This window comes from Lupinus angustifolius, chromosome LG01 (genome assembly GCF_001865875.1).
Source record: "Lupinus angustifolius cultivar Tanjil chromosome LG01, LupAngTanjil_v1.0, whole genome shotgun sequence".
Lineage (NCBI taxonomy): Eukaryota > Viridiplantae > Streptophyta > Magnoliopsida > Fabales > Fabaceae > Lupinus > Lupinus angustifolius.
This window is the reverse complement of record NC_032009.1, coordinates 2,251,573-2,274,443: the sequence shown is the minus strand read 5'-3', so window position 1 is coordinate 2,274,443 and position 22,871 is coordinate 2,251,573. Positions and strand designations below refer to the sequence as shown.

The window sequence follows — 22,871 nt, the reverse complement described above, 5'->3', positions numbered from 1 at the left end:
GCTACTATATCTCCCCGTCTGTATCAGGTTGACCATTGTTACAATAATCATATATGATTTTTATACTTTGTTATTGTATTATTCACCTGCCTATTTTAAAAAAAAATAATATGAATGATATAGTAACTTATATAAATAATTATATTAACAGTATACATTTCTATAATAAACTTATCTTTCGAAAGGATAAAAAAGTAAGGATTTCATCGTTGATAAAGGAAGTAAGGAGGATTTTGTTCTAGGAATTTAGAAACTTATCTTTTTTTTAATGAACAAATAAGTTATTTTATATTCACATGAATTGAAGCTACGAATATTGATTTCACTGAATTTAGAACTTAAAAACAAAATCAACACAATGAATGAAGCAGGGAAAGAATTTCTGACATACTGACAAAATCGATTTTATAATGTGAATGAAAGTATAAACAAGGCGCCTTATATACGCGTGTCAAAGCCCCATTACTCGCAACACCCGAAAACTCATGCGAAAATCACTGTTACTTATAGGATAGTGATAGAAGAGTGTTGTTGAAATTCGTGATCACTTTGCATCATTGTTTTCATATATATATTGTTTTCATTGTTACCTTCATAATTTTTTCCATGGAATTCAAGTTTCGTGCTGTTGACAACACACCACCTCCGGCGCCAACACCGACGTCGTTTCCGAACACCGTCGCTTACATCTCTCACTCTTCACTTCGAGGTATAACGTTTTCTTTTTCCATCCCCATTATCATAATTCCGTAATTTTCGTTTTTCATTCTTCCATGTTTGTTATGTCAATGACTTTTCACAAAAGAGTCTTAAAAGGACGAAGAAAAGTTTGACCTTTTTTCTTCGCTGTGGTTGACGTGTTTTTTTCCAGAAAAATAAAATAAAAAAACAAATTTTTTCAGTCAATTTTCTGGGTTAAAAACCCATTGGCTTGTGGTGGTGTTTGGTTATAATATGATTATCTTAGAGGGTGTTTGTTTCAGATTATTTGTGGGGAAATTAGTTGTTGTTCCAAAATAATAATCTGCAAAGTACGAAGGTGTTTGTCAATAACATAATTTTGTTTTTTTGGGTGAAAAAACTTTGAATTTCTTAAGCTGAACTTATGGACATTAAGATCGATCGTTAATCATATTATCGTCGAGTCTGAACCAAACTCTAATGTTTAAAAGTTTCAGCTTAAAAAATTCAGTGATTTTTCAACCAAAAGGTTATGCTATTGCCAAACACCTTCCAGCCAATGCAGGTTATATTTTTCGAGCAACAACCACCATTTTTACTTGCAAAACATAATCTGAACCAACACCATTTAAGCGAACTGTGAACCCAGACCGATATACATGCTATGTCAGTGGCAGGTGTAGTGTTTTAAATTATGGTTGTGATCGCAATTGCAGTTACTGCAATTATGCCCGTTGTGGTGTGACTTATTTTGTGATTTAAAAAATATTTTTGAATTCCATGTAGCTCAAAATGCAGTCTGATATCATCACACCACAAATTCCGGTTGATGTGGTTGCGGTGGTCAACGCCACCCCAATTTTGCTGCTGCATCACTGGTTAGTGGTTAGAATACTGTAGTAGTCCCCCAAAGAGCATTTCACCCGAATCACCTGCCCCGACTTAAGCATTAGTGTCCCAGATATGAATGTGCGGAAATTCACTCAAAAACCAAAGATACTGGGTTCATACTCTTTTCATTCAAATTTTGGCAATTATATCAGGTGGTTTTCCAGGCATGATTCCTAGTTCCAGAAACAGCAGTTTCCGTATGCCAATGAGCAATGGTAATGAAGCATTGTGGCGAGAGCTGGAGAAGGAGCAAATAAGAAGAGAGATAATCACTGGTGAGATCGAGCGGAGGCGAGAGCTGGAAGAGGAAGTGAGGAGGGAGCTGGCAGCAGAGAGACGGTGGGGAATGACAATGGCAGCAACATCACATGGATTCTCATTTGACGAAAGAGTGTCAGCGATGCGCTTGACTCCTAGCCCCTATCTCTTTGATAATAATGCACAGCCACAGCCACAGCCACAGACACAACTTCCGCAACTTGTGCCTCCTGCAGAATTCAAACCTTCTCCGGAGACTAACAATGATAAAGTTATCAAATTGGTCAGTCTTTATTCTGTAGTCTTAACCATTTTCATTTGGTTTAATTAATCTGTAAAGTCTAATAGTTTGTATACTTAAGTTTTTAATTGATTCTCTAAAATTATGAAACCGAGTCCTTCATATACATTTTCTGTTAGGGTCCGGTTCAGATTCCGCCTCCCAGCCTGTACCAACTTCATAGTAATGCATGGCCACATCCACAATTACCGCAACTTGTGGCTCCTGCTGAAGAATTCAAACCTTCTCCGGAGACTAACAGTGATAAAGTTGTCAAACTGGTCAGTATGCACTCTGCAGTGTTAACACTTCTAGTTTTCTTTAATTAATCAGGTGTTGGTCTCTGAATTTTTTCCTGCAAATTCATATATATATATATACTAAAGAAGTTTTTGGTCTACACTGTAAATTTATGAAATTTTGTAATAAAGTCCTTCATATACATTTCTATCAGGGTTCCAATTACTTTTTGTCTCCCTTCCGGTATCAATTTGACAATAATGCATGGCCACAGCCACAACTAGAGCAACTTATGGCTCCTGTGGAAGAATTGAAGTCTTCTCAGGAGACTAACAGTGATAAAGTAGTCAATCTGGTCAGTATGTAATCTGCAGTGTTATTACTTTTAGTTTGATTAAATTAATCTGTTGTTGGTCTTTGAACTTTTTTGGAAATTCAGATAGGTTCTTATAATAAAGAGCTTTTTAATTGAGTACTTAAACTTATGAAAAATTGTAATTGAATCCTGCGTAACATTTCTGTCAGAGTTCTGTTAAGTTTCCATCTCCCGGCCGTTACCGATTTGATGCATGGCCACTGCCAAAACTACCAGAACTTCTGGCTCCAGATGAGATCAAACCTTCCCCAGAGACTGACAAGGATAAAGTTATAAAACTGGTCAGCCTCTACTCTGTAGTATTAACCTGTTCAGTTTCTGTTTTACTTCTTTCTTCTAGCTATTTAATTTATTTTTCATTTTTCTGCTTGCTAGTTGTTATTTGTTAATATGGTTGTGCATTGGAGGATCAACTGCTGAAACTTTTAGACATCTTGTCGAAAGAACAATGCCAAATACATCTCACCTTTGCATATTTGTCACCATTTGATTTTAGTTGGTCCTACCTTTTTTCTTCACTCAAGTTCTGATTCTGCAAACTCACATAAATGTGAGATGACGTGCTTGTTTTAGATGTCCATCAAGCATTGCTCCTCACTTCTCTGTCTAAATTGCTAAATTTGTTGTGTCTAGTGCTGTTTTCCGCATTGATGCTAGCTGTACAATGGTTTCTAACCTTGTACTACAAACTGAGGTCTATATTACACCAAGAAGTTAGTATTTTCTTACCTTTAAAAAGGGTCTAGAGTTCTTTAACTGTTGTTTAGGTTTACGATACACCAACTATACTCTGTAGCTGGCCATTCTGTTGAAAAAAGGAAACTTTACACAAAAATCAGCATCTTTCCTTTTAGTTTTAGTAGCTGCATTGCATAGAGAAGTGTAATTGAGAGTCAAAACCTTGAAATTGGGAAAGGGAGTTAGTTCTCTTTGGTTAGGCGTATGTGAAATTTGTATATTTTTGTCACTGGGCCTCCTCATAACAATTACTCTAATGGGGAATAGGATAGCTATAATGGGATATCAGAAATGAATATTGGGTTTCAGAGTATTGAATAATATGTTAGTGTGCATTTTAATTCTTTTGTAATTGAGGAACAAGCTTTGAAATATCTTTGCTTATAATAATTTCCAAACTATGCAGACGGCAGATATTAGATATATTGCTCTACACTCTACTCCTGATATTTCTTTTCTGTGCCCCAAATCCCAATATGTCTACTTTATTTCCCATCAGATAATTAAGAACAAAGAAGAGATATGTATTAACTTTATTTCAGTACTTTTCTACCCTATTTCTATTGCCTACTATGTCATTCCCACATTCTGAAAGTTGTGCTTGTAAGAAAATTTGATGTCAAATTTTCTCTTTTCTTTTTCTTCAAAGGTATTTGAGTTTTGAAATTGAGAATATCAGGATGGATATCATATATAGTTATATACTTTAAGAACCAGAGCATGTTGATATATGAACCTTCTAGAAGCAAAGCTTTGCTTGATGTATAATACACACACACACACATATTTGTATGCTGGAAAATCACCTTTGATTCAAGCAGGTTGCTTTTCCTATTTGATTGGTTGACCGCTGCATAGCAATGTAAAATTGCATTACTATTACTTCACTCACAATGGAGTCATGTGTGATTAATCTGTATATCTTACTCATATATACAAAACAGAAAATGGAGTCAATATATAGAAGAAATGTGTGTTAACTGACCAATGAGCATACTTTACTTTGTTTCAATGTCCCATTGCAGGCTAAGCCAGACCCAGACCATTTTGATGCAAAGCGGAAAGCAGTAACGCCTCCTGATGCTGACGGAAGCGATCATATTCCCACTGGTTTGAAAAAAAAATCCAAGGAGGAGTGGATTTGTGAAGTATGTCAGGTTAGTGCCACAAGTGAGAAAGGTTTGAATGATCATCTTCAGGGTAGGAAGCACAAGACCAAAGAAATAGGACTGAGAAAAAAGAAGTTTGTTAAGAGCACCAAGACATCATCAAAGAAAAGTGAGAAATCTGTGAAGCCTATGGAAACTGCAACTTCAGGATTGGATGCAAAAGCATTTAGGCCGCCAGTTCAATCTAGCATAACGTGGGGAGGCATCAACCAGATAATGGCTGATAAAGGTTCAGCGAAATCTAATAATGAGGAGCAGTCTGTGCAGAAAATTGTGAAGTCTAATGAACCCAAGGACACCGCAACTTCAGGGTTGGATGCAAAAGCAGATAGGTCGCCGCCACTTCAACCAAGCATAACCTGGGGAGACATTAATCAGAAAATGGCTGGTAAAGGTGCAGTCGAATCTATAACTGAGGAGCAGCTTGTGCAGAAATTTTTTAAGTCTAATGAATCTGGGGATACCGTAACTTCAGGATTGGATGCAAAAGCAGATAGGCTGCCATTTGAATCTACCTTCTTAACCTGGGGAGACATCAATAAGACAACGGCTAATAAAGGCTTAGCAAAATATAATGAGGAGCAGCTTGTGCAAAAAAATGTGAAGTCCAGTGAACCCATTGATCCCGCTGCTTTAGGGTTGGATGTGAAAACAGACACGCCTTCACTTCAACCTAACTTCATACCAAGGGGAGACATAACCAAGACAACGGCCAAAAAAATTGCAGTGGGGTCTAAATATGAGGAGCAGTCAATAAAGAATGAAAATGGAACAGAAAATGTGCAAGGGGGAATGAATGCATTGAAGAGGAAGAGGATGAAATTTTGGTGTGAAATTTGTGAAGTTGGAGCTCTCTCACATGTTGTGATGGAAAGCCATAAGAAAGGTAAAAAACACTTGGCTAGACTGAAGACATCTTCTGTATCAGTAGAAGCTTCTGGGTTGATCAAAGATACAGGTGCTGGTAACAAAGAAGCAATGATAACGGTGGCAAACAATTTTGCTGATTCGGATTAACTATCTCTAGCGGAAACAACTTTCGTTTATGAAGGTAAGGCTGCATACCTTTTCCCGGCCTCATTAGGTGGAAGTTTCTTGCAATGAAGTGCCCTTTTAGATTACCTATACTGTATATCATATAGTATGTACTCATTTACTTATTTGACATTTTTAATCTGCTTCGTTAGTTATCATAACTGAGTCTTCAGAAATTAGGAACTCTGTTGAAGCTCCAAAAAGTTAAGGTCGTTTAAGAATGAATGATTTTCCTGCAATTTTAAGCTAAGGACGTGGTTTAAGACTATTATTTGCTTGTCTTATCAGCCATTTGATTTTGGTGGCAATATGCTATTTCTGTTTGATTCAGAGTATTATGTTCTGTTTGGTTTTGGAATTTGAAATCCAAATCGACAAATATTTGCAAAACCAATTTTTTTGAGCCAGCAGAGGTAATCATCCAAATAATGATGAGAACCACATGTTCAAGAGAACTGGTCACTTGTTCTGAGATTTCTAAACAACTTATGCAAGCTAAAATGTAATATGTATATTTAACAGAATAATCATTTTCTTCAAAAAGTCTTGCTATAAAATTTTCATTACCAACCATTTTTACCATAAAATTATATTAAATCAGAAAACACATGAAACAGTTCTTTTGCCATGGAGCCAAATTCCTTGACTTTATAGTATTATTTTGGTGAAATATAGTTTTGGTTTTTCTGATTATATTTCCTCCAAATGGTGTACAATTAATCTATTTACACCCCTCAAATCAATGGTTTCAAACTGTTTTTTTTTTTGTTTGTGGTAGAAGCTGGTTCAAACTGAATTTGATCATATACCTTAAACATTTCGATAAGTCGTTTTATAATAATTTACAACTAAGTTTCGATAGTCACAAATTCACAATTGAAAAGAAGCAAAATTCTATTTTGTCACAACTGAAACCCTATGGATAGACATTAATAAACAGCAAAACCAGAAGAGTGAGTACACGAGCCTTGGTATTAAAACAAGCACAAGAATCTATGGATCATTATAAGTCAACCCCAGAATCAAAATCCAATCTTGGACTAGTTTAAGTGCAAAAGACAAATTAAAACAACTCATGGATGAAGGATATATGATTATTTCTGAGAATATATTCTCCATTTCATCTAATATATATTGAACATACATATGATTCTATATGGTATGTTTTATCTTTACAAAGTGAAACATAAAACTAGAACATTTCAGTAAAGGTAAAAAATCTGCTACATATCAGAGGCAGATTAAACATTCCAAATGGATTAGAGTTCAGCTTACACTAATATCAAACCCTTAATGCAACCTGGTCTTGCCATGAAATCTTCCTCTTCCCTGTCCTATTTGATCCATCCCCGATGTTTCTACAAACCGATAGCTTGATATCGTTGTGCTGCTCGTCACTCATGACTCTGTGTGTACTCTTTGGTTCTTCAATCCTCATGGCTTCAGAGTTGCCCAGTAATTCCTCCTCCTCTCTCTGCATGGCACCAAAATAAATACATAAACCTACTAGAATCAAAATATACAGGATTCACAGTGTAAACATGGCATGTGCTATTAATTACCGAAATCTGGTTCAAGTCAAAAAATGGAACTATACTCTTCTTTGTGGCTTCCTTCCCACTGCGATTCCTATCTTTGTGATTCAAGTCGAACACTGGAGCAGAATCATGAAAAGTAGCACCTTTTTTGCTAAAACTCCTAGCATTTTGGTTTAAATCGAACATAAGGCCAGTTCTTTGCAAGGCTATTTCACCCCCATTGGAAATCATTCCTTTTGGTTTCAAAGGAGAAGTATTATGGACACGCGAAGTGGAATCCTTTCTTTTGTAATTCCTCCCCTTTGAGGTAAAGGGAACTTGGCTTTTGAGCTTTTGCGGCTTTGGAACTTCTTCCTTTGGTTGAGGCTTTGGAGAAGGATTTTTCAGCAAGTATTTGAAACGCTGCCTCAGAAATCTGCAGTTAAAAGTGTGATAGTGTTGAGCATAAACTCTATGGATAATTAACAAACTACTATTATGAATAAACCACTACACGGAGGCATGAGACATTACCTAACTTCATCTGACAGTATCAAACTTTTCTGCTTCATAGCCTGCAATTTTCTTCTCATGGCCTCTGCTTCCTGAACATATTAAAAATATCATCAGAACAATTTATTCAAAAATCTCATGGATAGTAGCTAATTTTTTCTTTCAACACAACTCAAATAAGACTAGAGTTAGAAAAAACAAAATGAGACTAGTTAACAATTATCACAATTTAATTCACCAGGCCAGGATTCAATAAGTTCAAAAACACTAAGGAAAAATACAAGGGTAGGGGTGTGGTGGTAGCGGAGTGTGGGCGTGACAAACTTTACCGGCGTGTCACGGGTTCAAATCCTGGGATCACCAAGATAGGAGTGACTTAACATACCACACATACTGCAGATAAGCCTATGGATTACCAATCAAAGACTCAAATATACCCTATGGATAATATTGATGCAAAGACACAAAAAAACAAATCTAATAATTAGCTTAAAGACCCAAAAGGCTGAAACTTAAAACTAAGCAAATTACAGGCTTCAGAAGCTTTTTTTAAAAAATTAATTAAAAAACTCACATGAGCACTATGCTATGTTACTGTTATTTCATGTTTATTTTTACTGGGGAATTTTTCATATAAGAATTTGGAACCAAAAAAAGCTATTTTGCAGAGTAAGCCGAAACTAAGAACTTCTAGATTCAAAGAAAAAGGTAATCTAAAACAGAAAGTACAATTGTACAAATAAGAACACACCATCCGATCAGATCAGAACACAAACATATTATTAGTTTGATTCAAACAAGCATAACAAAACATAAGATCTCTCTACTATTGCCCCCAACAAATTCTCCTTTTTTCAACAAATTATAAATCAACAAAAAACCACAGATGAAAACACCAGATCTAGTGAAACCCCGTGATAAAAAGTTTCAACCTTGGAAGAAAAAAAGTTACCTTTTGCAAGTCCTCATAATCCTGCAACAAACTCTGGTGCCTCAACCTTGCCCTCTGATCCTGATACACATCATAAGAAGGTTCAGTGGAGACAGCAACCCCTTTCATCTTCTTCATCAGATCCAAAAAGAAGAACAAGGCAAGGACTAAAGGCTAAGAGAAGAAGAGAGAAAGAAGAAAAAGGTTTGGGTAGGTGGCGTGAGAGTGAAAGAGAGAAAGAAAGAGGCAGAAGAAATAGAGAGAAAAAAGGGAATGAATGAATGAATGAATAGGTGGTAAGGTAAGAAGGTTCTGGTTTTCCTGTTTTCTCTGTGAAAACTCTGACCAAGACAAAGAACCCCAAAAAGCCCACATAACTCGGTGAAAAATATTCTTGTTTTGAAATACCATTGATGAAGATGGGATTTTTTGGGGTCTTGCAGAAGGGTAATTCGGACATAAACATAGTTTGATGAGAGAGAGAGAATGACAAAGAATGTGGGTGGTTTGGTTGGAGGACATTTCAACACATCTAACTTGCACTTTCTTTTTTGTTTCTCATTTCTTACTTTCTATCTTTCTTTCTTTCTTTCTTTCTTTTTTTGTTTTGTTTTTTCTTTTCTTCTACATAAATTTTGGTCCATCTAGACCATTGATGAGAAAGAGAAAGTGGACTCTTTGGTTTTGATGGATGCGTGGAGTTTCCAAGTTTCTTCTTTCGTTGTATTTTGCTATTTGTTGTTGGCCTCTGTGTAGAGATAGAAACTTATAATAGAATAGGTCACACAGAAAAAAAGAGACTGTAAAAATAATTGAAGATAAGAACAGCAAAAAAATATTTGTAATAAAATATAATATGGAATGGAATGGATATAAATTACATGATGCTGTTTCTCTGCAATGTTTGTAAATTGTACCTGTAGTAGTTGTTGTTGGTTGGTTCCAACCTTTATTTTTAGGCCTTGTGTGAATTTTCTGATGCTGCCCATGATATAATAATCATCATCATGATAAAGAGACCATACCCTTCATTCATTTCATACTATTATTATAACCACATATGAAGGGTAAATCTATATGAACAAAGATCCTCTCTGTCCAAATAGTTATTTTTACTTATATTTTATATGGTAAACAAATGGATAAAAGTGTTATTATATGTGATTTTTTGTGTATTATTATATGACACTTGTCTCTCTATTAATTGAGAGATCCTTACTCGATCTTTATTTACCTGCATACCCTATTCTTGGTCATTGATTGGTGTAGAAAACCAGTATGGCGTTTGCAATTATTCTTCGGGAGTGACCCAGAAAGGGAGGGTATATAGGGTAGTTCATGTCACTCCATGATAATATGTCTCCCACTTCCAAAGTCCCCATCTTTATTCTCTTTCTTTCTAGCATGAGTGAGGGGTAGATTAGGTATATATTTTGTCAACTATATTCAAGTGAGTAGCTATCTTTATATTTAATGTTACCTACATCTTCATGAATGGAATATAAGAAAGATCCCATCAACACCTACTTTCAGGACTCTGTGTGTGACACCAACCTACCTAGCTAATATACACTACTGTTCTTGATTGAAACTATCATGGGAGTACATCTATTGTATCATAAAGTGTGACACTCCATATACCACTGTTTATGATAGGTGAGATCTTGTATTTTATTTTACCTTTTTCTTTACAGTTAGATCATGTGGGTGAGACTAGTGATACAAAACGTGAATCCATCCACCTAATATAATTTTTTTGATTAGTGAACATAAAACAATAGTTAAGGTAAAATAAAGTGGATGTTAAACTTAGGTCTTTTTGCATTTTTTTTAACAACTTTTGTCGGTGAAAAACATCAAGGAAGGGCATAGTTGTCCATGAAAAACATCTCCCTTCAACGTAACACTTTAATTGACAAGGCTTAACTTGCACATCATATAAGCAATTACAGTGTGATTTGCATAGGCAAACTTTTAAACATTAGGGACCATTTTGCGTATGACTTAAATATTAGAGTATTATCATGATTCTTATGATTTTGACATATTAATATTTTAGGCCCAACTTAAGGTGTAATTTTAGTAATTATTAGGACTCTATGATATATTTGCTATGATGTAAATAGAGATGAAAGTGGAGGAGGGGAAAAACTTAAAGACAAAGGAATGTTATTTCCTTTGGTCTAGGAAAGAGTATGAGAAGAGAAAGAAAAAATAAATACACACATATAATTTTGTTTTGAAAAAATAAATACACATATAATTTTGTTTTGTTTCTCCTATCATGAGAAAGTGATCATTGAAAAAAAAATTGCACATTTCTATTCTTTTTCTATCAGGTCAAACAATATAAAAATTAAGTATATTTCCTATATTTTTTTTATTCTATTTCAATTTTTTCTCATATATTTTTTATTTTATTTTTTTACTTTATTCTCTCCAACTAAAGGAGTATAAATATAGTAATAAGATACCCTTAAACGTTACCGAAAATTCCCCTAAATCATAGTATTAGATACTTGATAAGTACAATATAAAATCAGGCCTTAAAATGTTAAAATGGTATGAGTCATTAAAGAAATCTTCCTGATGAATCAAGAAGTATGAATGGATGCATGAATGAGAAATTGAAAACTTTGAAGAAAGAAAAAGAAAGAATAAAAACTTTATTTCTCATTAATTGAATTAGAAAGAAGATACAATAATTTATATATAGAAAACTAGAAAAACTAATAACCAACTATCTAACAACTAATTATCTAAATAATGCTTTAACATCCCCACAAGTTGGAACGTGTCATGCATTCCAAGCTTAGAAATGATTGTGTTGAACACAACGATATACTCTAATATCTCATCTTGCTGGTGAGCAAATCTTATCTCTGAGTCTTGAAATCATAATGCGAAACAACAACGACGCTTAACCACCATAGGCAGAATCAACTTCATCCAAAGCTTAACCATATATTTTGACAGAAGCTTAACCAACCAAACCAACCATAATTGATGAAAGAGATAAAATAAAATGGACCTTAATCTTGATCCGAATATGTTGCTTCAAAGAAGAAAAATTACACAGTTTAATAATATTGTGTGTTTAATGAGAGAGGGGTAAAGAAAATAGAATAGTAAAGAAAAAAAGAAAGATAATTGGGGTAAATGATAAAGAATATGAAAATGTTGAGATTCAGATTTTAGAAGCTCCTTGATGAACATAATGCCAAACGTGCATGCCATTTTAGAAGGTGAACCTTTGATAGGTGAGGTTTTGCAAGAACTTGAAGTGGCAACACATTGTGAGGAAGATGTGGGTGAATGGTTAGGCATGTCTCAACCTATGACTGCAAAGTCTTGAACATAAGTATGAACCCACAATTTATCATTAGATTCCAAAAGTAAGAGCCTTACACCTAAGGCAATAATACACCCTAACTCTTAATGTTGTTGAAGAAGCATATGCTTGTGATCTTGTGACCAAGACCTTCTTAGATTTCTCAGTCACCACATAAGACAATGATGCATTAAAATGATGATGATGATGAAAAAAATGACGTTGAAGATGGTAAGTTGTTTATCAATCTTGCATATTTCTTGCAAAATACATTGAAGCCAAAAGTATCTTATTTGGAATTGATGCAAATACCACATCTTCTTACAAAGAAGATAACCTCAAGAAACATGAGTTTTGTAGCATATCTCATGATGGAAAAGGAAGAATAGTGGAAGCTATCAAAATGAATAATAACGTTCTGACCATGTTAAAATGGTAGGAGCCATTAAAGAAATCTTGTTGATGAATCAAGAAGTATGAATGAAAAATTGAAAAGTTGAAGAAAGAATAGAAACTTTATTTCTCATTGATTGAATTAGAAAGAATATACAATAATTTATATATAGAAAACCAGAAAAACTAATAACCAACTATCTAACAACTAATTATTTTTAACATAAAAAACCTAACAATATAAAATCATGCCTTAAAAAGCTAACAATATAATATTATACCTTAAATAAAAAAGCTAACAATATGAAAAGTCAAGCTGAAGAGAAAAGCCAAGCTGGAAACAAAGAGAAAAGCTAATTACTTCCTCATGTCATGGTCATGGAAAGCTGAATGCTTGATGAGAAGCACACCTGTTTTAAAATGAGTGATAAGAATGTTATTTCATTGGGAGAACATATAAGGGAAATAAGTTATTTAACTTATGATTTGTTGTAATCACATAATAATTTCAATAGCCTAAAAACATTCTATTCAGAAAATATAAAAACTGTTGATGGAAGAAATATATATTTCACAATGTTGCAAATATTCGTCTTGATGTTTAATAAGATTTAAAAGAAAAGAGTAATGATCATGCAGAAATTGGTGTGTAACAACTATCATGTGCACCACCATTACCACCTTGTACTCTACCCTCTACCATGACTACCACACCTCAACCACCACTACCAGCACCTTTGTTTTTAGTGCTTTAATAACTAAGTTCGGTAACTTCTTTTTTTTTTTTTTTTTTAAAGGGAATGAAGTATCTCCTGGTATAAGGAGATAAGTTATCTCCTTTTATTAGTGGTGAAAATCGTGATATGTGTCATGTTTTCATTTTCTATAAAATTATTTTTAAAAATAAACAAAATAACACACATGTCACATTTTTACATGCTAAAGGAAATAAATTATCTCGTAATACGAAGAGATATAGTTTCATTATATGATGTTAGAGTTGTATTAATTGGGTACAAAACTTATCATGAAAAATTATAATATAATACAATTTAATTATTTTTTGATGATTTTTTTTAAAATTGTTTAGTATTACAAAAGATGTCTTTTAATTTATAGATAAAAAACTAATCTTTATTAAATATGTCTTTATAAATGTTATTTTTGAAAATCAAAAATTCTAAAAACTTTAGATTGTTTGAACAAGTGTTAAAAAGGCAACTAAATATTTCAGACATCGAAATTTGACTACGTGTTCTTCTTCTCCACCGTCCACTGTGAATAGATCTAATACAAAAAAAACTTCATTATCCAAACAATCCCTCATCCTCTCTCACTTCACCTTCAAACCCCAATTTTCATTCCATCAAACCCCAACACTTCAATTTTCTTCTTACAATGGCGTCTACACTTTCCATAACTGCTCATTTATCAGATATACATGGACCAACCGAACGCAAAAACCTCCCCTCTTTTTCAAATCCTCTCTGTAAGTCTTTCCCCTCCATTAATTTTCATTTGGGTTCCCTCCATTTTCAATAAAATTGCAATCTCTGTTAAAAGTTTAGTTTTTTATGGAATTGTTAGTTTATCATAGATTCATAGTCATATGGGTCTATTCTTATTGGAAGCAGTTGAAAGCTCGAAATGTTTCTTATTTTTCTAAATCAATACTTTAATTTGAAGCTCGACCTAACTATTGGAACACAAGCTTAATTTTACCATATAACTAAGAATATAAACAAAATGAAGACAAGATTGATAAGGGGGTTATGTAAGGTGTATACATATATGATTTTGATTATTACTATTATATTGTTATGCCTAAGTTATTCATGATTGGATATTACACAGGTAAATTAAACTCCAGTGCAAATATAGTTGATATGAAGATTTTTTCTCGCCGTGGTTGTCAAAAACTTCGACTGCATCATAGATATTTCCGAGTACATGCCCTGTTTGGAGGTAAAAAAGAAAATAAAGACAAAGGTGATGATGCATCTTCAAAGGTTAGTCGAGTTAGATTTCTATGCTGTCAATGTTATGGTTACATGTGAATAGACACAGCTTTACCAATTTGCTTTCATATCTATATTCCTACCTGTTTATATTTTTAAATCATTTACTCACATGGTAATTAGCTTGAAATGTGTGTTCTGCTTTTAGCATATTATTTGACAGAAGCGTTATAGGAATTCATTTTTTTTCCTTTTTAATCCCAATCTCATTAACTTAAATTGGATAGCAGATAATTCTTTCAACTTTGTTACTTAAACTGTTCACAAAAAGTCTACTTGTTTTGGACAAATACCTGGAAGTAAGTGTACTTCACCGTAGTGTGCCCTAAACACGGTCATCTCCTCCTCTTCGTATAACTCCAGCATGGAAACACGGAGGCTTACTTGTAAAAACACTCGGAAGCTCAAGAGAGTCAGAACTTAGGTTTACCTGTGGTCCACCCTAATACTTTATTACCAAATATGATAATATTGTTGCACTGGTAAAAATGATATCTTTAGTTGCTGAGATCCTTGGATTCAGTATAGTTATCTCCTCCTACTTGATCTTGTTGTGTGGTTATCTATTGGAGGTTCTAGAATACATGGCCACAGAGTGGTGAGGACATTGGCCCAATCAGCTCTAAGTGAATCCAAACAGCTAAGTCGAGCATTGGGGCCTAAACCTTGGGCTTGATTTATGGGGCCAAATTGGCCTTTTCATAACACCACTCTAAATTTTTTTGTACATGATCATGTGATACATGGGTGACATGGTAGATTAGTAACTCTGCAGGAACAACTGTCATTGTGATGTTTTCCTTAGACCTTCTGAAAAATCAGAAATCTTCGGTGGTTGGTATTATACATAAGTTGCGTCCCTGATGTTTTTAACTAGTTCTTGAGTAAACAAGTTAAAAATTTCATGCCAGATCAGCTTTTAACACCTTGGATGTAAAAGACCGGAAACTCTACCAGAGAAGCTTGAATTGAAGCATAGTCCATATAAATATATCCAAGCAACGTGCCTATCAAACATAAAGAAAACTTTTACTACTTAATGACCAGCTATATTGCTTTATGGCTGTGAATATTAAGCTTAGAGAGTAGGAAACAAGTGCAGTGAAGATGAGAACGTTGAAATGGATATGTGGACATACAAGAAATACAAGATTAGAAACAAATATCACTGAGGGAAAAGTTGGAATAGTACTTTTTGAGAGAAGATGATGGAAACTTTCCTGAGATGGTTTGGGAACGTGAAAACAAGACTAAAAGAGGCGTCATAGAGAAAAGTAGATCAAATGTAAGATAGTGTTGTTAGAAGGGCTAAAGGAAGACCTATAAAGCAATTTTTGGAGAAGCCATCAAGAAAGGCCTTAATCTAAATGGTTTTACTGTAAATTTGATTTTTAGTGGACTCCAATGGCATCAGCTGATCCATTTAGCAAATCCCTCTAGTGGTATAGAGTTTGGTTGTTGGTTTTGTATAAACGAAGCTTTAATTTTACACTTAGACAATCTCTATTGAATACGAACTTGTGAAGGCAGTATTTTATTTTATCGGTTGTTGTGTGTGTTTGTCCCCACCTAGTGGGATAAAGGTTTGGTTGCTGTTGTTGTGTGTGTTTGTCAATCTGATGTGAGTATGTGACTAATCCTAATATCCATAATTGATGGGTTTCGTGTTATGTTGGAATGGTTTTAGGCAGGAATTCTTGGAAATATGCAAAATCTTTTCGAAACTGTGAAGAAGGCTCAAATGGTTGTCCAAGTTGAAGCAGTGCGAGTACAGAAAGAACTTGCTGTGTATGGCTTTCTTGCTTAACAATTTATGATTTTGTTGTTTTCAGTTATTCAAGTTATTCACAAAAGAGTTATTTGTATTTGTTCTGTTATGCAGAGCAGAGTTTGATGGTTACTGTGAGGGTGAGTTAATAAAGGTACAATATTTGCTCTCTCTGTCTCACACATATGCAGTGTGTTACAAACTTTTTCATGCTTTTCCGAGAAGATTTGGCGAGTGTAACTAAATTCACACTTAAATTGTACCTTTTGAAAGTTGAAAGGTTGAATTTTTAAACGTAACCTCTTATGAGTTATGAATATTTTATAGCCTATACATTTGATGGGCGTGTGTCATAGGATGGTATCATGTAACAATTGTTGATCATTTCTTTGTTCTTGCTTTATTCATCATTGTCATGTGTTGGGTTACGTTGTAAATACTTCAGTAATCTGATTTCATTTGTTAATTTGTCTTTAATGAAGTTTATATTTTAGGTAACACTATCTGGGAATCAGCAACCTATACGGACAGAAATTACTGAGGCTGCCATGGAATTGGGACCAGAAGTGAGTTTACAATTCAAGTTATTTTATGATTTAATACATTTTTTTCCCTGTCAGATTATGTGCAATTTTATGATAATTACATGACTGTGGTGAATAGGATCCGACGTTTAGAACAGAAACAAGTATGTTGAGATTCTAAATGTAAATTCTCTAAGTGTTTTCTGCAGCATAATTAAAGAATTCTAAAAGAAATTTGTATGCAAGAGCCTAAATTTGGAATTTTGATAAGATTATTCACTTCAATGAAAGCCTAACATACCTCCCCCATATCTGACATTTTTTATTTATCTAAGTATGGCCTTGAATGCCCACATGGCCACATATTGACATAACTAACTTTTATTATATAAACATGTTTGGGTTGCAGAAACTTTCGCTTTTAATCACGGAGGCTTACAAAGATGCACACCAGAAGAGTGTTCAGGTAAAAAAACATCATTTTGATCAGGAAGAATAGTAATTCATTTGTGGTTATTTGGAAGAAAAAAACACACACTTGTTTATGTTTTCAGGCCATGAAGGAAAGGATGAATGATCTTGCACAGAGCTTAGGTATGCCACCAGGGCTTAGTGAAGGATTGAAGTGATGATGATTATTATTAGATGAACCTCAATTTTGCATACAAAACCATGTCAGAATTGTTTATTTCTCCATTTTCTATGATTTAGAAGTGAAGGGGTGTACCTTTTTGTTCATTTTTTAAACCTTTGCTTTATTCCTTGTCCTGTTACTTGTTGAATGGTGAAGCTGAAAAAATGAATCCAATGCATCCTATTTTCTCATCTTGGCAATTATTGGACCATTGTGGTCAATTATTGGAAATATTATCATGTTCTTACCTATTTTGTTTCAAAATTATTATTTAGTTTTTAAGAAGAAAAAATATCTCTTGGACGATTTATAAGAGGAATTGTATTTATCATTTAGAGCTGCAAATTATGCTTAGATGGTTGAGTTTTTAGATAAGATGTTGATCAAATGAAGAAATTAGAGATAAACACATAAGGTAAAGTACTATTTAACAAAATCATGTAAAACAAGAGGGTAATATTCTTAATTTTGTAATCTAAGAAAGTTGGTTACCAAATATGTAATTTATATTGCAATTTTTTATTACAAAATAGAATATGCAAAATACTAAATCCTCAGCAAAGTTACTTTATTTTTATTGAAATTGATGCAAGCTTTTTTTATCTTACAATGTTCTTAACATCAATAATATTTTGATATATTAATTTATTTTTAATGCCATGAATGATCAACATTTAGTAATGTGTACTTAATAATATTTTGATATATTAGTAACTAGTTTTTTTTCTTTTAATGTTGGAAAGTATGGATAAAAGTTGTCGTTGCGCCCCTTGCCTTTATTACTGGATTTCCAGTTGATGGGGAAGGCTTGGCAAAGAAGCTTGTGTCGGTCAATCTTTTCTACCTTAAATATTGTAACATATTCCACATAAAATAAAAATTACACCAAGATAGAAACTTAAATAGAAAATAATTTATATTTTATAGTTTACGATTTTTTACATTGTCAATAAATTATTTATACATTAATAATTATTAACTTTTGAATGAAAATACTCTACACCTATGAAGTAAAAGTGCAAATAAACCAAGACATAAATGTTAAAATGTAACCTAAAAAGGTAATTTGCAATTTTGTCAAATATGTATTCATTTTGGTTTTGACCTCTATTAGATGTTATGGTAATGATTTGTTGGTCAACGGCGGCGGAAGCACGTGTCTCATATGTGTGGATATGACAGATATACCCCTTCCCCCACATTTCTTCTTCATTTTCCCCAAAACCACCTATAACCTAATTTCAAAATTAATTTCATTTTGTAACTTCAATTTTGCTTAACATCAGGTACTGTTCTCTCCCTGCGATTCTTCAATTCACAAATCTAACAATTCTCTGTTTTTCGTTCCAATTTGGATTACTCAATATCAATCGAATTTCTAGGTTTAATTAATATGAAAATTTCCTAGATTTACTTTTTTATATTTGTTTTATTTTTATAGGGTAATAATTGAAAGATGTTAGAGCAGTTACTGATATTCACAAGAGGAGGATTGATCCTATGGAGCTGCAAAGAATTCGGCAACGCTCTCAAGGGTTCACCGATCGATACATTGATTAGATCATGTCTTCTTGAGGAGCGATCTGGTGCGGCCTCGTATAACTACGATGCACCTGGTGCAGCCTACTCCCTCAAATGGACCTTCCATAATGACCTTGGCCTTGTTTTCGTTGCTGTTTATCAACGGATCCTCCACCTGTTATATGTGGATGATCTTCTCGCGATGGTGAAGCGTGAATTCTCGCAGATTTATGATCCTAGCAAGACCTTTTATGGTGATTTTGATGAGACTTTTAGACAGCTTAAGGCTGAAGCTGTGGCTCGTGCCGAGGATTTGAAGAAAGCAAATTCTTTGGGTGGTGGTGTGAACAAGAAGCAATATCACAAGGTTGGATCTGAAGGAGGAAGTGTTGGTGGTAGGAAGAGTGGTAATGGTGCTTTGAAGAATGATGGTGGAGATGCTGATGCTGATGATGCTGGTGGTAAGAAAGGGCGTAAATTAGAAAATGGGCATTCCAATGGTAATTATGTAACTGCTAAAGATGCTAACTTGAAAAATAGTGGTAGTGGTAGTGTGAATGGTAAAGAGAATGAAAGTTCCAACATTGGGGCTTTTGATGTAAATAAACTTCAGAAGCTTAGGTCGAAAGGTGTGAGTGGGAAGAAGGGAGAGGCTAAGGTTGCCCCCAAGGCAGAGCCGGCGAAAAAGACAACAAAGAAAAATAGAGTTTGGGATGATTCACCCCGTGAACAGGAACCCAAACTGGACTTTACTGATCATGTGGGTGATGATGGGGATAGGAATGTAGATTTTTTGGCTAAGGAGCAAGGGGAGAGTATGATGGATAAAGAAGAGGTTCTTAGCAGTGATAGTGAGACTGAAGAGGATGAGGATGACGGGAAGAACAACAAGCCTGATGCTAAAAAGAAGGGTTGGTTTTCCTCCATGTTCCAGAGGTAACACTACTAAACTAGTGGAACATACTATTTATGTAGTGCATTTTGATTGCTTTATTGCCTTGTATTCATTTGTCCAGATTTTTGTTTAGGTTGTTTAAATATCTTGCTTTAGTGAGTTGTTGTTTACCTTATAGTATGGGATTGATGCCATGTTGCTCGAAATCCTGCAAAATGAATAGCTTCCCATTGGATGTTCTACTTTGTATTGAAGATTTTGTTGTCTGTCTCATTGTTTCTGTTCTATGAGATAACCTTGATGATCAAATTGTTCTAGCCATGATTTTCTGCAGTTTGGTAATAGTAATACAAATTATATCATAAATACTATTTAATTGAAACTTGGTTAGTTTTTTCTTGTCACTCTCCATATATATCATGATTCATGAGTCCTGAACTGCTTAAGCTATACGTGTATCATCAAGATGGTACATTTATTTAATTTGCGATGTTATTCGGTGTTCATCTGAATTTAGAAAAGGAGTTGGGGTTGGGGAGTGGGACATAAATTGATCGGAGAAAGGGTAAACGGATTAAACAAAATAAGTAGTTATATTTGGTCTTGAAAGCACTCCCTCTGGCATGTGAAATTAAGTTTCGATTTGTAAAAACGAAGGATGCTGTCCTGTTTCCATTTTCCTTTTTGCTAGTATTCACAGGATTGAAGCTTATCCCACTGTTTGGGCATTTCCTTTATTGATTGCCCACTTTAAAAACTTTAATTTGATTTCATGATTTTCTACTTCATTTCTATTTCTAGCTTTTCCTTGAAATGACTAATAAGAATATTCCTGCACATCCTTGAGTTCAGTATTGCAGGGAAGGCAAATTTGGAGAAGTCAGACTTGGAACCTGCTTTGAAAGCTCTTAAGGACAGGCTCATGACCAAGAATGTGGTATGTATTTATCCTCAACAGCATTATTTGTTCCCCTTCTCTATCTTGATGCCTATCCACTGGCTACTTTATACCCTATTAAGCTAGCTAATAATATTGTCTGTCACTTTTAGGCCGAGGAAATAGCTGAAAAACTGTGTGAATCAGTGGCAGCGAGTCTTGAAGGCAAAAAACTGGGTTCATTTACAAGGATATCTTCAACAGTGCAGGTTTGTTTCTGTCTTGTTAACCTATCAATATTAATTTAATGTTGGCTTCCATTTATAAAAACACTTTTTTAACATTCACACTGGTACTATGTTTCAAAAAATCGATACAGGCAGCAATGGAAGAAGCACTTGTTCGTATTTTAACTCCTAGGCGTTCTATTGACATATTGAGAGATGTGCATACTGCCAAGGAGCAAAGGAAACCTTATGTTGTTGTATTTGTTGGAGTTAATGGAGTTGGAAAATCTACTAATCTAGCTAAGGTGACAGAAAATCATGTTCCTCCAATTTATTTAAGATTTCATATGTTGGGCAGAAGGAGATATTCTAATTTATGTGCCATTGTGTATAGGTTGCATACTGGCTTCAGCAACACAACGTCAGTGTCATGATGGCTGCATGTGATACATTTCGGTCTGGGGCTGTTGAGCAGCTCCGTACCCATGCACGTAGACTTCAGGTTTATATTTGATTTTATTGCTTATAAGATTAATGCATAAATTCTTACTCCATGTCAAAACCTGTTTGTGGAAGCCTATAGTCTTATAACTTCCCTTTTCAGATCCCTATATTTGAGAAGGGCTATGAGAAAGATCCTGCTGTTGTGGCAAAAGAAGCAATCCAGGAAGCTACACGCAATGGTTCAGATGTGGTTCTAGTTGATACTGCTGGTCGTATGCAGGTAACTATTGTAGTTAGTGTTCTAGTCAAGAGTGTAATGATTTTATGACTACTAAATACTAGATGACTTCTACTATTCATGACCTCTCAATGCTTCATAGTACTCCTCGGTAAACCTTGCATTAATTGTGTATATACAGGACTGTCCTCGTATAAATTGGTTGAATGACTTTGGATTTTTGTTATATTTGGATACTTAGTGGTAATGTTTATTTCAATGCTTTCATGTCAATCTGATATGTGTGACTGCTGGTTTTTAGGATAATGAACCATTGATGAGAGCACTGTCAAAGCTCATCTACCTTAACAATCCTGACCTGGTCTTATTTGTTGGAGAAGCTTTGGTTGGTAATGATGCAGTTGATCAGCTTTCAAAGTTCAACCAGGTTCGATATATTCAATATTTTTGTCATCCTACAGTTTCACTTTTATTATTTGTTTTTTCTATATATCAGTTATTGAACTGGCTATAACGTTGCAGAAATTAGCCGACCTCTCAACATCTTCTACACCCAGATTGATAGATGGGATCTTGCTCACAAAGTTTGACACTATTGATGATAAGGTATGTCATATTTGGATAAAATTTCAAGGAAGTGAAGTTTTGGAAAAGCATTTGGATATTCTTGATAAATATTATTGATTCATCAATGTTTCCTTTTGTCAGGTGGGAGCTGCACTTTCCATGGTTTACATATCTGGAGCTCCGGTCATGTTTGTGGGCTGCGGACAGTCTTATACCGACCTGAAGAAACTCAATGTCAAATCAATTGTGAAGACCCTCCTTAAATGAGTGAACTAAGTGTTTATTTTCCCTTGCAAGGCTGGTCACTTTTCATGAATGTTTTTGTTTGATGACCTACTTCATTATCCCCGTTTATCCCTTTACTTTATTAGCAAAACTACCTGGCTTTGATTTTGGAGGCAATTTGGTTTGTTTATATTTGTCAACTTATTCACTCGAGAAAATGGATGTTTAGACCATTGACATTTGTGATCGTTTGTTCACATTCTCAACTTACATTAGTTTTTGTTGTTGTTGTTGTTTAAAATCATGTCCTTAATATAGAACGTTTTATACAATTGGGAGGACTAACAGCAACATGGAATAAATCTGAACCCTTTTAAAGCATCTTGTATTAAAATATTTTGCACGGCCAACGTGGTTGGTTCATGGTTATTTTTCCTGTATGTTAATTGTATAATTTAAGTTTAAATTTGAGAAATTTTGATAAATGCATATGCAATTTTATCATAAGTAAATCTTTGTCAAGGTTAATGGCCTTGAAAGAATCTTCTTCTACTTAAATTTGCGGGTACGATTTCAATTT

General features: G+C 34.3%; 4 protein-coding genes across 6 annotated transcripts; 3 read left to right on the top strand and 1 right to left on the bottom strand.

Annotated features, from left to right (window-relative positions):
• LOC109346493 lies at window positions 527–6,218 on the top strand. Its single transcript, XM_019586079.1, has 6 exons — window positions 527–709; window positions 1,725–2,113; window positions 2,251–2,391; window positions 2,565–2,705; window positions 2,876–3,007; window positions 4,490–6,218. The coding sequence occupies exons 1-6, from the start codon at window positions 607–609 to the stop codon at window positions 5,648–5,650; spliced, it is 2,067 nt and encodes a 688-aa protein (XP_019441624.1). The 5' UTR covers window positions 527–606; the 3' UTR covers window positions 5,651–6,218.
• On the bottom strand, window positions 6,732–9,411 carry LOC109346472. 2 transcript variants are annotated; one of them, XM_019586056.1, is made up of 4 exons: window positions 8,651–9,411; window positions 7,720–7,790; window positions 7,266–7,621; window positions 6,732–7,171 (listed from the first exon to the last, which is right to left on the bottom strand). In XM_019586056.1, exons 1-4 carry the CDS (start codon window positions 8,765–8,767, stop codon window positions 6,951–6,953), a joined length of 765 nt encoding a protein of 254 aa, XP_019441601.1. In that variant the 5' UTR covers window positions 8,768–9,411; the 3' UTR covers window positions 6,732–6,950. The 2 variants fall into 2 exon arrangements, with proteins under 2 accessions (XP_019441601.1, XP_019441593.1); XM_019586048.1 differs by having other exon boundaries at window positions 6,732–7,142; window positions 7,231–7,621; window positions 8,651–9,379.
• LOC109346483 (nucleoid-associated protein At4g30620, chloroplastic-like) lies at window positions 13,648–17,475 on the top strand. Its single transcript, XM_019586069.1, has 7 exons — window positions 13,648–13,842; window positions 14,208–14,362; window positions 16,059–16,159; window positions 16,254–16,293; window positions 16,634–16,705; window positions 17,073–17,129; window positions 17,218–17,475. Exons 1-7 carry the CDS (start codon window positions 13,752–13,754, stop codon window positions 17,290–17,292), a joined length of 591 nt encoding a protein of 196 aa, XP_019441614.1. The 5' UTR covers window positions 13,648–13,751; the 3' UTR covers window positions 17,293–17,475.
• On the top strand, window positions 18,496–22,539 carry LOC109346459 (signal recognition particle receptor subunit alpha-like). Of its 2 annotated transcripts, XM_019586037.1 has the most exons (10): window positions 18,496–18,583; window positions 18,740–19,754; window positions 20,566–20,650; window positions 20,764–20,859; window positions 20,970–21,122; window positions 21,212–21,319; window positions 21,422–21,541; window positions 21,801–21,926; window positions 22,022–22,105; window positions 22,208–22,333. In XM_019586037.1, the coding sequence occupies exons 2-10, from the start codon at window positions 18,754–18,756 to the stop codon at window positions 22,331–22,333; spliced, it is 1,899 nt and encodes a 632-aa protein (XP_019441582.1). In that variant the 5' UTR covers window positions 18,496–18,583; window positions 18,740–18,753. The 2 variants fall into 2 exon arrangements, with proteins under 2 accessions (XP_019441582.1, XP_019441574.1); XM_019586029.1 differs by lacking the exon at window positions 18,496–18,583 and having other exon boundaries at window positions 18,754–19,754; window positions 22,208–22,539.

Bases quoted from the DNA above. Each gene is read 5' to 3' on its own strand.
- LOC109346493 (XM_019586079.1), top strand. From the start codon at position 607: ATGGAATTCAAGTTTCGTGCTGTTGACAACACACCACCTCCGGCGCCA. The intron at 710-1,724 runs GTATAACGTTTT...CAATTATATCAG, and splicing joins CTCTCACTCTTCACTTCGAG to GTGGTTTTCCAGGCATGATT. The intron at 2,706-2,875 runs GTCAGTATGTAA...CATTTCTGTCAG, and splicing joins GTGATAAAGTAGTCAATCTG to AGTTCTGTTAAGTTTCCATC.
- LOC109346472 (XM_019586048.1), bottom strand. From the start codon at position 8,767: ATGAAGAAGATGAAAGGGGTTGCTGTCTCCACTGAACCTTCTTATGAT. The intron at 7,791-8,650 runs GTAACTTTTTTT...TAATATGTTCAG, and splicing joins ATTATGAGGACTTGCAAAAG to GAAGCAGAGGCCATGAGAAG. The intron at 7,143-7,230 runs GTAATTAATAGC...GGTGCCATGCAG, and splicing joins TTGACTTGAACCAGATTTCG to AGAGAGGAGGAGGAATTACT.
- LOC109346483 (XM_019586069.1), top strand. From the start codon at position 13,752: ATGGCGTCTACACTTTCCATAACTGCTCATTTATCAGATATACATGGA. The intron at 16,706-17,072 runs GTGAGTTTACAA...TTTGGGTTGCAG, and splicing joins CCATGGAATTGGGACCAGAA to AAACTTTCGCTTTTAATCAC. The intron at 17,130-17,217 runs GTAAAAAAACAT...TTATGTTTTCAG, and splicing joins CACACCAGAAGAGTGTTCAG to GCCATGAAGGAAAGGATGAA.
- LOC109346459 (XM_019586029.1), top strand. From the start codon at position 18,754: ATGTTAGAGCAGTTACTGATATTCACAAGAGGAGGATTGATCCTATGG. The intron at 19,755-20,565 runs GTAACACTACTA...CCTTGAGTTCAG, and splicing joins TTTTCCTCCATGTTCCAGAG to TATTGCAGGGAAGGCAAATT. The intron at 21,320-21,421 runs GTTTATATTTGA...TTCCCTTTTCAG, and splicing joins CCCATGCACGTAGACTTCAG to ATCCCTATATTTGAGAAGGG.